Source organism: Thermobia domestica, chromosome 13, assembly GCF_964235325.1.
Source record: "Thermobia domestica chromosome 13, izTheDome1.hap1.1, whole genome shotgun sequence".
Taxonomy (NCBI): Eukaryota; Metazoa; Arthropoda; class Insecta; order Zygentoma; family Lepismatidae; genus Thermobia; species Thermobia domestica.
This window is the reverse complement of record NC_137466.1, coordinates 184,874,586-184,892,479: the sequence shown is the minus strand read 5'-3', so window position 1 is coordinate 184,892,479 and position 17,894 is coordinate 184,874,586. Positions and strand designations below refer to the sequence as shown.

Sequence of the window (17,894 nt, the reverse complement as noted above, 5' to 3'; positions counted from 1 at the left end):
TGACTATTGCTGCCCTCTGATGCCCGACGATGGAACCTCTATTCACATGTGTAAATAGGCAGTAAAGGAAAGCATGCGGGAAGCAACAAAGTGATCTTTTGGTTAATATTTTTGGACTTGAATTCATGGTAGAAGCAAACGAATTCTGAGGTAAGTTTAAAAGTAATGTTTGTTTGTAATGGTTGATTCCTTTTAAATTCAATTATTTCTCTGTGTTACTCACAAGAAGCTTCCAAATATAGGTGTTGCAAATTTACAACAAAAGTTCAGGTGTCCATCTTGGCGACTGTCAAGTTGTTGTTGTTTTACAACAAATCCCAGCCACGGTAACTGAACTGACAATAGGCAAAATTAGGCAGATGAAACAATAGCTTACATTTTCATATAACAGAAATAATATTTACTTGCCTCTGTTAGAAGAGTAATAGAAATCACGATTATTTTATGTATGTATTTTACTTTTTATTTGATTATTTGATGGATAAGACTAGTTTATTATTATTTGATGACTAGACAAAATAGTGAAAGGATATTGGCAATTGTCATATTTTCATGGTACTCTAATAACTATGCAAAAAGCACATAATAGAAATCAGCAGTGTGTGTGTTTGTATATATATATATATATATATATATATATATATATATATATATATATATATATATATATATATATACAGTGGCGGATATATATAATGAAGGGAGGGGCTAAACCATAGTTTGCTGCTTTATCTAGTGTAAAACAGGATTGAAGCCCATTTTATCTAGTATATACCTGAGCGCCGGGGGGGGGCTGTAGCCCCTTGGATCCGCGCCTGTATATATATATATATACTAAATAATCCTTCCTCATTTTTATTTGGGTTCTTCAAATTCCTCATCATGGACATAGATACGTATTACGTTTATAAATCCTAATTTATTAACTTTTGAAGTTAAAAATTATAAATACGAAAAGGAATAGATTCCTTTCTCATAGTACCAAAATTCTTTTCTTTAATCCGTTCTTCAGCTGATTATAAAATTATTCTTGATTGTTAGTGTTTTTGATAATTTTAAATAAATCTTAAATTATTTATTATTTTTCCATTTACTTTCTAGATATGGCTGCCATTCCTCCACGCATGTTTTATGGGAAGAGAAATATGTACATCCTTCCACAAAATTCCATTGAGTCAGAAGGAGAAGATGACTCTGGTGAGGAAGATGACCCAATTGCTGGAACTTCCAACACAGAAGACACTGAACCTTCAGCACCACCTCCTAACATGGTTCTTATACCAGCAGCAGAGGAAGATTCACAGGAATGTTCAATACAGCATGGTAAAATTAGACACATCTGGAAGAAATGTGACATTCACGAAGAAAGAAATTTCCCATCAACGTTTTCTGATCCTGGTGAATTACAATCTCCCCTTCAATATTTCAGACATTATGTTGACGAAACCATCCTTTCTTACATTGTAGACCAAACAAATTTATATTCCGTACAGGTGGATCAAGTTAGTGTAAATGTGACACGTAAAGAGATTGAAGTGTTCATATCTATCCTGATTTATATGGGTGTGTCCAAGTTGCCATCATATGAAGATTATTGGGAGCCTACAACAAGAGTTCCTCAGGTGGCAGATTATATGTCCCTGAAAAGGTTTAAAAAGCTTCGAAGGTATGTGCATTTTCAAGATAATACAAAGGCTTCCAAAGAAGATAAATATACAAAAGTGAGACCTCTAATAGATCACATGCGAGGGAAGTTGCGGGCTTTAGAACAAGAAAATAAATTTTCTATCGACGAAGCCATGATTCCTTATAAGGGTTCACGTGCAGGTTCGCTGCGACAATATATTGTCAGCAAACCTCACAAATGGGGATTTAAGTTTTTTGTCCTAGCTGGTGCATCTGGGATGGTATATGACCTCTTGCCCTATTGTGGGAAACAAACATTTGATTCAGTTACTTTGACCGAGGACGAACAACTTATGAATCTTGGGGGGAGAGTCGTTATTGCACTCTGCAAGTCAATACGTAACCCAGATAAGAGCACTGTCTATTTCGACAACTTTTTTACTAGCATATCTCTTCTTACGTACTTGAAAAATGAAATGAATATTCTTTCTTTGGGCACCATTAGAAAGAATCGCCTTGAAGGATGTCCAGTAATGAGGGAGAGAGATCTTATGAAACGTGGAAGAGGTAGTTATGACCACAGAATGAACGAAGAAGGAGTGGTTATTGTAGAGTGGATGGACAATAAGGTTGTGACTCTTGCCAGCACAGCAGCTGGTATCAATCCTGCAGGTATGGCGAAAAGGTACGACAAAATTGAAAAGAAGAAAGTTAAGGTTCCGTGTCCAAGAATTATCCAGAAGTACAATGAACATATGGGCGGGGTAGACATAAGTGACATGCTCATAGAATTGTACCGAATTCCCTCACGATCCAAAAGGTGGTATTTCCCAATAGTGTGTTACTTGTTGGATTTGGCCGTGGTGAATTCATGGCTTATGTATCGTCGAGACTGTTCTATTCACAATGTGACCAAGAAAGATATCCTAAGTCTCAAGAAGTTCCGTACGAATTTGTGTGCAGCTTTGCAGGATGTTGGACGAAAAAGAGGTCGCCCTTCAACAGAAGATGATGAATGTAAGTCACTCATCAAACGACCAATGGTGCCTCGTCCATGCAGTGATGTGCGATACGACCAAATTGGACACTTTCCCACTTATGTAGAGAGAGGCCGTTGCCGCCACTGCAAGAATGGTTTCACGAGTGTGAAATGCATGAAGTGTGATATACTACTGTGTTTCACATCGAAAAGGAATTGCTTCTTCAATTTTCACACTAAATGAAAGAAATCTGTAAAAACTGCTGCCTATTGTGATACTGTGCTTTAATATTATATATTAAAGTTATGAAAGCAATAAACTTCATGCAATGTTTGCATCAAAGAATAGTAAACTATAGTTCATTATGTTGTATGAAATATTTTGAAATGTAAAAAAAAAATATTCATTTTGTGTGTAAAAATGTTTTAGGTATAGCCTATAAATATAGTAGAGCAGTATGATATAAAATAATACTAATAAAAATAATTAAAATAATAAAAACAAATACACATTGTCAATATGCATGTAAAGACTTTCAATAATAAATAAATATTCTCAGTAGACTATAGATTTTGAGTGTATAATTACTGCATCCCTTACCAGATTTTGTTGCATTATTACAACATCTCATATTTCCCAAAATAAATTTTATAATTGAGAAAAATAACATTTTTTAATATTCCTGTGTCCCTAATACCCCACAGACGTATTTTCATAATTTTCCGTCCACTGAAATGCAAATGGCCGATAAAGGGTTAAATAAATATCAGAATCATAAACTAGTGTAGTTTGTTTTGTGGACTACGTTTAAAGTACAACCTATATTCCACTAACACTATGGAATAGCTACAAGGATAGACTCAGTTTATGTGTTCTTTTGTTGATTTAATTACTTGTTCCAGTGCTTTCAGGCATGTGTAACAGCCGGTCCTCTGGCCAGTTGTGTCTCACAGAATCCTTTCATTCGGCTCGCGTGATCTGTTATTGGAAATGCATTTCTTACGTAATCTCTTAACCTGAATTGCATTTTCTCCTGGATAACCGATGTCCACCTTAAAAATATCCTTCGCGCTGGAACATTCAATTTTCCACCAAACATTGAGAGACTAGTTCAAAATATGAATTATCAAGTTTCCCACTTAAACAATATGTAAGTATGTCTGCGTTTCTTTAGTAAGTAAACATATTGGTTTCATTATAGCTATGTTTTTGTTCCTGTAGTATTGGAGTTCCTCATCAAACAGTGCTAGTGCCTGGGGTCGGTAGGCGCTTCTTCCACTAGTATCTTATCTTGTATATGGAACACAAATTGTGTCTTGCGCCTGTGGGAGCAATTCAACATATTTCAAATCATCGGGAGACGCTACAAATAATCTCAGGGACATCAAATATAAACAATTATGCAACAAAATGTGGCTACGTTGCTTACATGTCTAAATTTGAGACTTTTGTCACCATATACGAACTACTAGCTGGAGGAGAAATATTTCCATATCAATTCCAGATGTTCAGAGATGGACACCTCATAAACAAGTTTGGAAGGTTTTGCAACGTAAAAAAGATTAAAATTTACCGGAGATATCTTCATAGGACATTTTGATATTTTGATACCCGTACAACATTCTTCAAATATTCCTTTAACATAATCTGGTTCATTTGTGTCTCCAGCTATTCCCTTTCCCACAATTTCATCATTAGTTTCATACGCGAAGAGAAATGAATTGCTGAGCTTTGGTCAATCATTGCCTAACGAAGAAACAAACTAGGTCTTCGAATTGAGGAAGAAAAGATAATACACCTTCTAGACAGAACAAAAGTATATGAAAGATCGAATGGTAGATCGAAGATGTTGACAATCGAATGATGGAAGCGGGATCTACCATATGTTCATGTGTTACTATGGTTACAGGTTGGCATAACTCTGAAGTAAATAGGCGATGAGAGCAAAGATACCGGTTTCAGAAAAGGGTGCTGTCTTTATGAACTAAAGATAAATATGATTCATGGCCCTTGTGGTATATTAAATACAAGTTGGCCCTGCACGATCAACGGCTCTTGAAGCAAACGTTATCCTCGCCCCCCATCAGGCTTACTTTAGCTGGAGTGGATGAGTACGCCAAATACCGAAATCGATCTCCCGAATATTATAGAACTCCGACTATAAACGGTGTACAGCTCTGTGAACATAAACGTTGTGAATAATCGCTGGATAATACCATATAACCTCCCTCTGTTTCGTATATTCAAGACTCATATAAAGATCGATTATTGTAATTCTATGAAGTCATTAGGCTGTGTACTGGTTAAGCTGCTTTTACATTTGAAAACAAACACGACAGGTAACTAGATATAGAGTAGATCAGTATCAGCATTTCATGAGCTACATTGAGAAAAATCCGTTATCCGGACAGCGGTATATTGTACAAATATACGGATTCCATATGTTTACTACGGAATGATGTATGGAGCATACGTTATGCATGTACTACATACGTACTGTCATTTTCCTGGTTAGACGTTGCATCATGCAGCTGCAGAATGTCTGACATCTAACATTACATACGTATGTGTGTGTTATACGTATACATGTGTGTGTTACATACGTGACCTATATGTTTATACGTCCATCTGTAGTGAGATCCTGACCGGTTATATAGGGTTCTTTCTTTTATACGGAAAGTACATATGGAGGGGAATGCTTATATGGAAAATATTATAAAACTTACGTCTTCAGTTATACGTGTGGTGTAAGATGTTACTTACAGTCGTACGTTAAGTCCAAAAACTACGGGATTTACGCATGAAACCTACGCTTTTAGGTACTCCACATACGTTTTTTCTCTGTGTACCTAGTGAACATTTTGTTTCAACAATACTTGAGAGATTTCCTTCTGCCATGAATCTTCGTGTACATCTTGAGAATAGTCAGAGTGCACTTCACTGATGACACTTTAATAGGAAAAGTAAAGAAACCTCGAAAAACTACTCTTATGGCACTCTTGAAGTTCTGTACTCTTAATGGTTTTATGAAACAGCTATTGTATTATGAAATCCCTTCATACTAGACAAAGAAAGACAACAAATTTCATACAAGGGAAAGAAGGCAAAGTCGTATTAGATTACCCCGGAGTGAAGAAGGAAGAATTCCTAAGGAGAGTACATATTTACAGTTCATAAAATTTTAGCTGCTTGAGATATGAGACAATCCAAACATCTCTCTGTATTAAACTTCTTAATCATCGGTATCATGATCGTCTTCAGGAAGTCTCTTAACCACTCTCGTATTTTATATATTTCATTACAGAGTTAGATCAATTCTTTCCTGCCCTTGTCTTCCCATATTCTTCATGAATTCAACCGGTATATTATCTATCCCGGTTGTGTTTCCATTCCTAACCTCGGATACGGTTTTTCAAACTCATCCCGAAGAATACTAAAATCTTTATCATCCTTGCACATTTCTCCTTCTACATCAACATCTAAACCACATGGTCTATTCCTCCTATCATATAAGCCATCAACATATTATTTCAAACTTAAGAAGACTTCATTTCTCTGCCGACTATCTTCCAATTCGTATTTTTTATTGACATCGAAATAAGCAATTGTTTCCTCCGATGTTCCATCGATTTCACCTCCTCCTACATTTCCTCATATTTCTCCACTCTTACTAATTCTTCTCTGACCTCGTATTTTCTTTTTATAAAACTCTTCTCTTGATCTGTTTGCTTTCCTTTTTGACTCGTTGTTTAACTTCCTGTACATCTTTCTACTCTCTTCTTTATCAATCTGTTTCCACCCTTTCCTTTCCCTCGTTCTCTGCAACACCAGTTATGAAGCCCATAGTTTCTTAGCCGTTTTGTGTTCGCGGTAACCTACTACTTCTTTAGCAGCCTGCTTTACACAAAGTTTAGTATGCTCCCACCGTCAGCTACTACCCGCACCTACCTTTACCAGGGTTATAAAAAACATGTTTTTTTAAAAAAAGAACGTTTTTTATGTTTAAAACATGTTTTTTGTTTAAAACGTTTTTAACGTTTAAAACAAAGTACTTTGTTTTAAACAAAAAACACGTTTAAAATGTTTATTTTGTTTAAAACAATAATCTAAATAGGCATATATTTTACATTTTTACACTCTTAGATGTTGCTTATCATTCATATTCAACCGCTAGGTCAAATTTCGGGAACTTCCGTAATCTCGATTCGTCCAAATGTTCAATTCCGGAGAAAGAAATCGGGATTTTCCCGATCTCCGTTCACGGATTATGTAGTTTAGTTTCTTTGTGTTATGTTCTGCTGGTCGTCTGCATTCTTAATCTTTAAACGCCCATTGACGCAGCTGCTGTGTCAGGGCTTTAAACCTCAATGGCTCAGTCTTAAACCTTAAATTAAGGCTGGAAGATGGTTTTAGCACCAATTTATTCCTGAAAGATGCAGCTTTGCTGGTGTGCATTTTATGTATGTGGGAGGAGGGTAAATATCGTGTTTTTTCGTTTTTTCAACAGTTTTTTGGGGGCCATTCCTTCTCTTTTGGGATAGATTCATAAAAATTGTTACGTGAAGCAATGAAGTAGGCCACTACATGGTAATATCGTGTATTTGTACTTCTTGCTTATATGGGGGAGCAGGGAGAGGGGCAAAGTTAGCCAATTTCTTGACTTAAAGTTTTTTGACGTAAATTACATTTATTTTTACAACAAACATCAATAGCTCAGTCTTTAATTAAGCTAGAAAGATGATTTGGTACCAAAGTATTTTTTAGGGATGAAGCTTTTCGTTAGTTGCATTTTATGTATATAGGGGGTACGTATGTACGGCCGAGAGAGGGAGGATGAAGTTGTTTTTTTTAATTTTTCATCAAATTTTTTTCATCAGGTTTTGGCGGGTTTGAAGAAAACCGAAACCGGTTTCGATGAAAAACCGAAACCGGTTTTTTTAACATTTTGAAAACCGGTTTCAGTTTTTCTAAAAACCGAAAATCGAAAACCCGGTTTTTGTGCCCACCACTAGTTGTTATGCCGTAGACACTAATCATTATTAGCTACCCATGTTGCAGATAGAGATGTATCTTGAAAACTGTTTAGTTAAAATGTCATTTGCTCCTTGTAGGCTAGTCACTGCTCTTTTCTATGAGTTGTATTGTATTTGTCAGAGCATTTCTTCTAGCTTATGATGTGAGAACTGTTCATTATTATGGAAATAATAGTGATCAAAAAATACCCAAGTTTTGAATTTGTGAATTTGGATCTTAGAATAGTGTATAGTGTGCTTAACCTACGTTATTCTTGGAAATTAAGAAATGTTCAAATACTTCACTTGAATTTCTGTTGGTTTAGTTATACGCACACTGATGTGCAGAATTTCGTTCAGTAATTGCTGTTATAATAAGAATATAACTCTACTTGTAATTTACTTCATGCACAAATTCTGGGGAGGATGGGTTGTTTTTAGAAAATTAAATTAGCTTCTTCAATCTGATATTTTAGTTGCTTTAAACATGTCCAACCAGCATCGGAAAAAACACGTTTAAAACAATTTGTTTAAAACGTTTAGAACAAACTGAATAGAACAACAGCCCTCGTTTTAAACATGTTTTAAACATTTGTTTTAAATATTTTATTTTAAACATATCAACCCTGACCTTTACTCGTTTGAATATTTTTCAACGAAAACATTTCTTATTTCGTTTCTCAACTTTTCAGTATTAAAGATTTTGATGCCTATTTCTGTCTATATTTTTCTGTTGAATATCCACTTCTAGCACAAGATTGTGATCCTCATTTACCCATTCTTCCCCTAGAGGGCAGTAAATTAAAGATGGCGCTCTCCAAACAGCAACGCAGCTATTGTATGTCAGAACTGTACACGACGAAGAGTGTTGTGTTTGTTGAAGGTGCGTTCAGTCACATATTTGATGTGGAATGATCTTTAAGCAAGTCAAGTTTGAAGTGGTACAAGGATTTCGTCTAAGAAGTGTGCATCTGTGACAAGCGGAAAGGGGACTCCAGCCGACCAACATTCCCGCTGCAAGTTGTTGATCGTGTGAGGGAAACCTTTCTCTACAGCCCCAAAAAGTCGGTGAGCAGAGCGACCTCCTGTAATGAACATATATAATATGAAACTTTATATGAATTGTTGCACGTCTACTCCAAAAATGAACACAATATTCACCAAGGTTTTCATTTTATAAAAAAATGAAATCGAGGAATGTTTTTGTGGACCGACTATACAATTTCAAATTTTATCTTTTATTTTAATTTTTTAACCACTGTACATTTCACAACAGAAATATTCCTTTGTACAAGCGTTCATAAAGTAAGTATATTGAATTAATCTAATATCTAATAGCAAAAATCGATTAAAATTTGAATGTCAGAACGAAATTATCAATACATTTTTGTTAATTTACTCTTCATCTTCAATCGAAGAATTTATGAAACGTCCATTATACATGTTAATTTTCAAACAATTCATTACAGTATACAGCACTTTTATATAAACAAGGAAATAGTAATTATAAATCCCATTAGTACCTCTTTTAAGAAGTAAAAGATGTGAATTTCTTACAACTGGTTTATATAAGAACACATTTTTGGATTTATCTTTACGTCATATTTGAAGTAATTAATTCATATTATTTTAAGTGAAACAAATGATCTTATAAATATGATGGTTGTAACATTTGATATTATTCGGGTAATACTACCAACACTCATTGCAATATGATTTTCACCCAGAAATAAAAAAATAGAATTCTAAGAATTCTAACAAGTAAAGAGTGACTTTAATAACAAAGTTCTAAAACACATAATTGTTATGAATACCAAGATATTCGTCAAAGCAAGGCACAATTCTCTGTACACTCATCGAAAAGTTATAATGACCCTGGCATATTCGTGTTAGACACGTATTATCTACCATATAGCAAATTACATATATTAAATAAACTCTCTCGTTATGAACAATATAAACAATTCAAAGATAGAATTTGCGTAATGGCATATCCAGTGGTCATCCTCAAGGGTAACATGAAACTGTGTAGCACACGCAGCAGAATTTCGCAACTAGTCCTCAGAAATCTACGGTATGGACATGTGGCCAAGATCCGAAAGGGGCCATAATAAACACTTATGATTTGGTGTCTAAAACAAATTTCACAATTAGCTTTGTAATATTAAATTAGTCTGAAGTGCCTATGTTCTGTTCTATGAATACTGCTAATATTTTAAATCGGATGATACTTTCTCAAGCACCCTGTGATACTTGGATTGCTTACCAGTGATATAACATTCATATACTTCCCGATATAGAATACATTAATGAGTAATATATTTGGTTATTGAAGAGCAGTAAAATTCAATTGAAGGTAGTAACCATTTGGCTGATTTCGATTTGAGATCTTTCACTCTGAAAGTATGAGTAGTTCGTAAACTTTATTTTAACTTCCTCATAATCTAACTTTTATTCTTAGCTTGGTCGTCAGTAACTCAATTGTAAAAGCTATAACACTAACGAACAGGCCAAATGTAAGTAACGCAAACGAACCAAATAAGTTTGAAATACCAAACGCGCGAAACTCATACATAGACTTCTTTGCCATAATAGCTGTAACCGAATGTATAACATCCTGGTGCCATTTTTGAATGAGACCAGCAGAATCACAAGCTTCAATTATCTCTTCAAATACATTAACAAATGGAGAACCTCTTCGCATGTTATAAAAGCCTTGATAATAAGCAAATGACTCTGAAACTATATGCATCAAGAAATTTCCATTAGGGTCAGTAAATGTTTCCATTTGCATCATGTATTCTGAAGTAGCTTTACCCCAGAAGAAACCGTAGTTTTTTGTTTGAACTACTTTCTCATATCCTTCCATCACAGAATCAACTCCTACATAGTTATCATATATTGCCTTGATAACTGGGTTTGAAGAATCTTGAAAGTAATGACGGTTTAGCTTTATTCCACCAATCATCATGCCAGACTTCACCATTTCTTCCAAAGTATCAATAGGAGGATATTTCTTTGGAGATGATAAAAATCCAAACAAAGCAGCCTGATAGGAAGTGAAGAGAACGAAAGCTGGGAAAGCCCACGCTAAGAATACTGATCTTATTATTGGAATATTTTCTGGTTCCTTAACTGAGATTCCTAACAAAACACAGAGATTTCCTAAGAAGGTCAGCAGTACTGATTCCTTTCTACGCAGAGCGATTCTTCTTGTGATATACATGGCAATAGTACACAGTACAAAAGCAAACAAAGTTGCTCCCCAAGGGCCAGGTTGAAATGGGAAATAAATATTTAACCAACGAGGGTATAAGCCAGATGCAGGAACAACGAAAGATCCGTAAATGAAATTTCTAGCAAATATTGGTTCAAATATTTTCAAGTGAGAATTAAGTCCAGACAGAAAACTTATATCACCTTCAAATAATCCATTTATAACATCAATCAATGTACCCTGTGAAGTACCATTAGGAAGGCGCTGTAAGCGTTCCTTCATGTCATTTGCGCATTTCAGTTGTAAGGAGAAATTTAATTTTGCAGAAAATGTCTCCATGAGTTTGCCACTCATTCCTCTCAAGTCATATTTCCCGTCGGAATTTATTTCGATGATTTGATAAGGTGGCATTTTCATACTAGTAAGTGCCAACGGACATCCACAGAGGTTTTTTACTTTTTCTGGGAACAAGTTAACATTCATTACATATTTATGAAGGTTTGACGCAAATATGAGGGAGCTTCTTACATTCACACTGCAACTTTCGACAAATGGGAAGTAAGTGTACATGTAGAGAACATGATAACCTAAGACAGGGGCAGAGACGATGATAATAATATTTAATATGCCTTTCTGAAAAGATATCTTGAACATTTCATTTATTATTTCTTCACTATAGGATTGAGTCGTTAGAACAACAATGAATTGCGCTCGTGGATTCCAGAATGATAGAACTTTTTTAGTATGTTCAATCAATTGTTGAAAGGCAAATATATTCCGCAATAGAAGAAGATACTTCGTTGAATATCTTTCACCTTCTAAGTGATCGAGTCCATTTGTTTCAGATCTTTGGGTTACATTCATATTAACACTTACTACAGGTTTTTCATATTTTCTGATAAATGAGTCAGCAACTTTCAAGTTGTCATCTACTGACAACACTAATGTTCTGGTATTATGGAAATAGTTTTTTAGAATTGTTATTACATATTCAGTGGCAACATTTGCAAATTCAATATGGTTCTCTGCTTCTATTATGCTCATCAGTGCTTCACCAGAGACCACGATGACAAGCAGGACTTTAAAAGAAAGTGCAATGTTCATGATCAAGAAAACACATCCTGCAGAAGATAGAATATTGACAAAAGTTAGAAAACTTATTAGTAATAATGTTGCGTATGTTTCTTCTTCATAAACTAATAAACCTATCTGATCTTCGCAATAATGAATTACGTATATATGACAATACTATTATGTGAGTGTTTTTGTAGACAGTGAGCTCTTTTCTATTTAATTAATTTATCTAGAAAGTCTACTGATGCAGTATAGTAATAATATGATTCTAAGATTATTAACCTGAAAATTCAAAATGATATTTATAAACTAGGAATTAGGAATCTGAATTTGATCCATCATTAAAATACGTGACTGAAATACTTAGTAATCACACATTATTTACACATACAATTAAGTTTCAAAAATGATGGGATAGCCGTAGGGGACTAGTTAATATCGCGCGCCGATCACGGAAAACAGGGAGAACCACGGAAAACAGTTCATTGCTATCAGTTGGACTTTTTTTGAGTGCAGAGAAACGTATTGTACAGTGATCATGACAACCCCGGTTGGAATTAATTGGCATTTGAACATGTGATGAATGTTGATGCTATAGGAATAAGACATTCGATTTTGGAAGTAGATTAGTTTTCATTCCACAGTGTCCTGTGAACTGTGAAGGGTGAACTGTGAGCACCACATTGGAAGCATTATGACTTATCAGGAACAGTGGAGTAGTCTCTCTCCTGCGCTGAATGACCGTGACTGGCGACGTAAGTTATGATCAGGTTCATCCGGGCAAATTATCAACCAACACTGCATGAACTGACAGCACCAATAAATTCAGGATGTTCTAACAACGTGTATTAGAGATTAGTTTAGCCCACTTTGCTCTCCATGTGATTTTGCAAACTGACACGAATGCCGCTACTAACCGCTGTGTACAGGGAGCAGCGACTCACTTGGGTTCAGAGAAACGATAACCTTAGGTGACTGGCATTGTAGAGCGTGATGAGATGAATCACATTTGCAGTTTTCACACGTGAATTTCAGGATCGAGGTGTGGCGCAAGTCCCATGAAGAAAATGACAACAGTTGTCAACAGGACAGTCTTCAGGCTGTGGTGACTGCGTAATTGCTTTGAATGTGTTGTATGACACGATTTGGTTAGGATTACCATACTTCAAAAATGAAAATCCGGGACGCTATTAAATTACGAGAATCGTTGTAGTCAGTTTCACGAATTCCTTGAACAAGCAATGCATTGTATGTGCGAGATCCAAGACTTATCCTAGTCTCCAACATTACAGCTAAATATAGTTCATAAGTCCTTTCTTTTTCATAACATTTTCTCGAAACCCCGATGTACAGCACGCACTACCACAAAAATACACTACGAGGCAAATCCGACCCCTCCTAACGAAACACCACTCAGCAAATAACAATAAAATCGACCCAAAAATTACTGAAATGCAAGAACATATGGCAGCAGATTTAGGCAATACAAATCTGAATTCGTTTATTACTAGATATTAATTTGCTACTACCTGAAACGAAGGTAAAGAGTGAGGAGAAATATGAGAAACTAATGCTCCCTATTATAACACACAAAAAGATTGGTATGCGGTAGGAGAAAATTGGGAGATGAAAACCAGTCTTTAAACAGCATAATTATTCCTTCTGTAAAGAAGAAAAAATGTTGCTTGCTTGATTTTTAAATGAGTTTATATTTTAAGGTATATTTTATATGCAACAATTTTTATCTTAAGCTCATTTTTGCACTGGGTAGTACTCGCGCTTTCGGTGCATAGGATCTTGGCTTCGATTCTCGGTAAGAGAACATTAAACGACACGATGGCTCGGATTGCACCTTAAACTGTAGGATCACGTCTCATTTAGTCTCGCTGCTGAAAAAAGTACGCAAAATTTCAATTACCAAATCAATCATTAATCATATTTCATCACCACCCGTAAAAATACGGCATTTCACAGTACAAAATTTCAAACTTTTCAATTTTTCACAAAACTGTTTTGTGATACACAAAAAGGAATTGCAGATTCGATTTTCTCATGCAAAAATACATAAGAAAAACATATTTTCATGTAAAGGACAGATTTCTTGTTGCGCAGTGTTATTAGCCTATAATAATTAGACGATTGAAACAAATTGACTGAATTTTCTAATAAAACTCCAACTGACTAAAGCATTGTATTTATTTTAAGATTATCATTTGTGTTACACTTTCGGCTATGTTACATAGCCGAAACTGTAATAAAAATATAATCTTAAAATGTATACACTGTTTTGGTCAGTTGGAGTTTTATTAGGAATCCTGAATTTGCCAAAGCTGCAATGGATAACACTAGTTAACAAAGGTTTTGTTACATAAAAGGAAATACCTGTTCTTAAAGGAACTTTTTGCGCTGAATTCGAATATGCACTCAGTTTTTCTCCACCACGTACGATTTTCCCGTAACAGAGGGATTTTCGGGGAAATCCCTCAAAAATTTCCCTTTTCGTTTATTTTACACCCCAAGATCTTGTCCCCTTGCATATACTAACATAGAAATTATACCTAAGTATACGTTGATTCATATTTAACAAACCCTCCAAGTTTCGTAATAATCGCTTTATTCTTTCTAGAGAAATAAATATGTTTGTATGTATACTGTGTGTACTGTTTATTGCACCTGATAGTAATGCTTTCAGATCTCTTAAGTTGAGGTTACAACGACTCACCAAAGGTAGTCGTTAACCCTGGTTCAGTTAATATAGGTATATCTCTAGTGACAGTAATCGTTTACACCTTAAAATATCTTCTGAAGTTATATTCACTAGTATGTTCACCTTTTCTACTGAAATTACAAGTCCATGATGAATATTGAATAATTTATTCTTTGATTCCTTTTAAATGTATATTCACACCAACTGACTTGCAATCGAACATGTCCGCTGAGTATCTATAAACAACGACATAGCAACCAACTAGACAATAATGTATATTTCTTATATATATTAAAACATTCTTCTTTTATTATTTTTAATTAACATTATAACAGGTATAGTGCTTGTGTAAAAGCACTTTCTGCCCGAGATATATGTAATTATGGACCGATACAAAGTATCTCGTTATATAAAATGTCGCCCGATAAAGGGACTAAATATAAAAGTTACAAGAGAGCTTGACTTTTATATTTAAGAACCACTGGTCCGTTTATAATAATGACATGATAATAATTGTGTTCTCTACATTTTGATCGCCCTTCATATATAACTTCATTAAGTTTCCTTCATATAAATACATTTATAATAAAACTTTTATTCCATTATTATTTATCTTTTATCATTAAAAATGTCGTCGCTTACTAATACAATCAACGAAGGATGCGAAATCAAAAGCGTAAGAGATAATTACATTTTAAAACACAAATTACAATGATCAACGATTTCATTCATCATTAAAAACGGTCATGTTAAAAAATGTTTGCTCTTTCCAGGGCGCATTATATAACAATTACGTAAGATGGTATTTTAAAGTATACATCATATCAACAAGGCATAATGATACAAAAGAATCTTATCCAAGTATCATATAAGGTCACACATGAGTACAGTCGTCGGATAATTAGCTTAATAGAATGAACCTTCTACTGAATATAATCTTTGACAATAAAGTTTCAACATAAATCAATATAATATAAATAACCTTTGTGTTTAATCAATAACAACACAACGATTCGCCAAAGGTAGATATAATAATCTATGCTCGAGTGAGCGAAAAGAAGAAATTAAATTTATTTTCACACATAAATATTCATAAGAATCAATAGCTGATATGGGTTTAACCCCTACCATATCAACTGCAGTCAGTTTAGATTCGTACTTGTATATGATTCCAATAAAGTACATTGTACTGCACAATCATGATTATGTTCCGCATTATTATTCTGTACATGAATTGCGTCATTGTTTTGATTTTGATACGAAGTGCCATCTCTTAAACTACGGTTACGTCTATCACTAGGGTTTACAGTATTTCTAGAATTTCGCCATGTATTTCGTCTGTTTTTGAATCTACTTTGGTTAAATGGTCTGACATAATTATTGTCACGGTTAGTTAGGTTAGGTGGGTTCCTATCATATCTTTGCCTATTCTGATTGTTCTGATTGTTTAAATTTACTCGATTTAGGTTATGTTCCGTATCATCTACATTACGGATATTTAGATTCCGGACTGGTACTGATCTAAAGTTATCTGAATTGTTTTTAATTTTGCCTACTCCCGCTTGATGATTCTGTGCCTGGTATTGAGTTTCATAACATTGAACAAGCATTAATAGATGATTAAAACTCATGCATTGCGTAGAAAACAGGATTTGTTGTAATTTAAACGGTAGTAGATTTCGAATAGATGCAATCACTCTAGATTCAGATTGCAATGGATTTACGATTTTTAATTCGTTGTACGTATTCACAACAAAATCAACAACAGATTTGTGCACGCGAGGATTAAAAGGTTGATTTCTAATCGTAGCGTCTCTGTTTGCCAGTAAAAAGTCATTCTCATAATTTGCGATCAGCGCTGCTTTGAATTCCTCATATGTATTGACGTGTTCACGTACTGCCTTAAACCATAAAGAACACGGTGGAAGTAATAAATGAGGGATTAGTTTCATATATTGAGATTTATCTATACACATTATACTGCATTCATCCTGAAATTTTTCTAGGAAAGAAGTAGCATTTTCATTACATCTACCACTAAACTTACTCATAGCACGTATTTCGCTCATTTTTACACTTAACTTTACACTTCTTTCACCATTTCGTGTTCGTGTTGAGTGAAAATTTCTACCTACTGCGTTATGCGTGGTTCCACCATCTCTTTTCCGCCCATCTGTATTCCTTGGTTGAATTCTTTCCAAAATAATATCCTCATCGGATGGGTTACTTGAAGAAGAGATAACGCAAGGTCCACGTCGATCTACTGCGGGTGAATGCGAGGTCATCTCTTGTGAATGAGGGAACTCCAAACGATCATTAACCATGTTGTTGTTGTATGCGTTGTCTTTAATCTGTAACGTCCTAATTTCCTCCTGTAAAGTAGATATCAATTGTGTATTTGCACGTATTTGGTTAGAATTATCTGTCACCTGAATCTTTTGCTGACGAACAGAAGATTCGATTACTTCAAAATCTTTTTTTACAATATTAACTTCTTGGATTACATGATTGTAATTATCCTTGCAATCTTCAGATAATCTTTTTAACTTCTCGTCGAATTGTAACGTGATGTCTGTCACAGCTTGTATTACAGATTGTTTCGCTTCTTCGGACTTTTGATCTATTTGTTCTAACTGTCTACCCAATTCTTCATGCTGTCTCTCTAATCGTCCATTCAATTCTTCAGACTGTCTTTCTAATCGTCCATTCACTTCTTCATACCGTCTACTCAATTCTTCAGATTTTTGCTGTACTGTTTGTTTTACTTCTTCGGACATCTGGGCTAAATTTTGTTTCATAATTTCTAAATCATCCTTTCGGCTTTGTTCCTGTCGTTGTTCCTGTCGCTGCAATGCTATTAAAATTCTATCCTCTAGGGTCAACATTCCGGGTGCAATAGGAGCTATATTCTGCTCGTTGTTAGCACTGTCAACAGTTTCATTCTCTACTGTCTCACCAATCATGATTTTTCTTGTGATTACTCTGCCACTTCTAAGAACGGTTGAGTTCGTATTCATGAACCTTCTTACTAAGGTAAATTCACCCTTACTTTAGACTTCGGGATATGAATTTACAAGAATCCCGGGTGAGGTAAACCAAAAATTTTACAACGACTCACCAAAGGTAGTCGTTAACCCTGGTTCAGTTAATATAGGTATATCTCTAGTGACAGTAATCGTTTACACCTTAAAATATCTTCTGAAGTTATATTCACTAGTATGCTCACCTTTTCTACTGAAATTACAAGTCCATGATGTATATTGAATAATTTGTTCTTT

At 34.8% G+C, this 17,894-nt stretch overlaps 1 protein-coding gene across 1 annotated transcript; it reads right to left on the bottom strand.

Annotated features, from left to right (window-relative positions):
• Nucleotides 1–8,545: 8,545 nt before the first annotated feature.
• On the bottom strand, nucleotides 8,546–17,393 carry LOC145667891 (putative glutamate receptor). The gene is made up of 3 exons (XM_081735321.1): nucleotides 17,258–17,393; nucleotides 10,172–11,296; nucleotides 8,546–8,703 (listed from the first exon to the last, which is right to left on the bottom strand). The coding sequence occupies exons 1-3, from the start codon at nucleotides 17,391–17,393 to the stop codon at nucleotides 8,546–8,548; spliced, it is 1,419 nt and encodes a 472-aa protein (XP_081591447.1).
• Between the last annotated feature and the right edge of the window lie 501 nt (nucleotides 17,394–17,894).

What these genes read in the sequence shown, in the direction of transcription:
- LOC145667891 (XM_081735321.1), bottom strand. Translation starts at nt 17,393, where the DNA reads ATGTCCGAAGAAGTAAAACAAACAGTACAGCAAAAATCTGAAGAATTG. An exon ending in GAGACAGCATGAAGAATTGG is followed by an intron (nt 11,297 to 17,257) that starts GTAGACAGTTAG and finishes ACTTGTTCCCAG; the next exon opens with AAAAAGTAAAAAACCTCTGT. An exon ending in GTATGAGTTTCGCGCGTTTG is followed by an intron (nt 8,704 to 10,171) that starts GTATTTCAAACT and finishes TGTTCATTACAG; the next exon opens with GAGGTCGCTCTGCTCACCGA.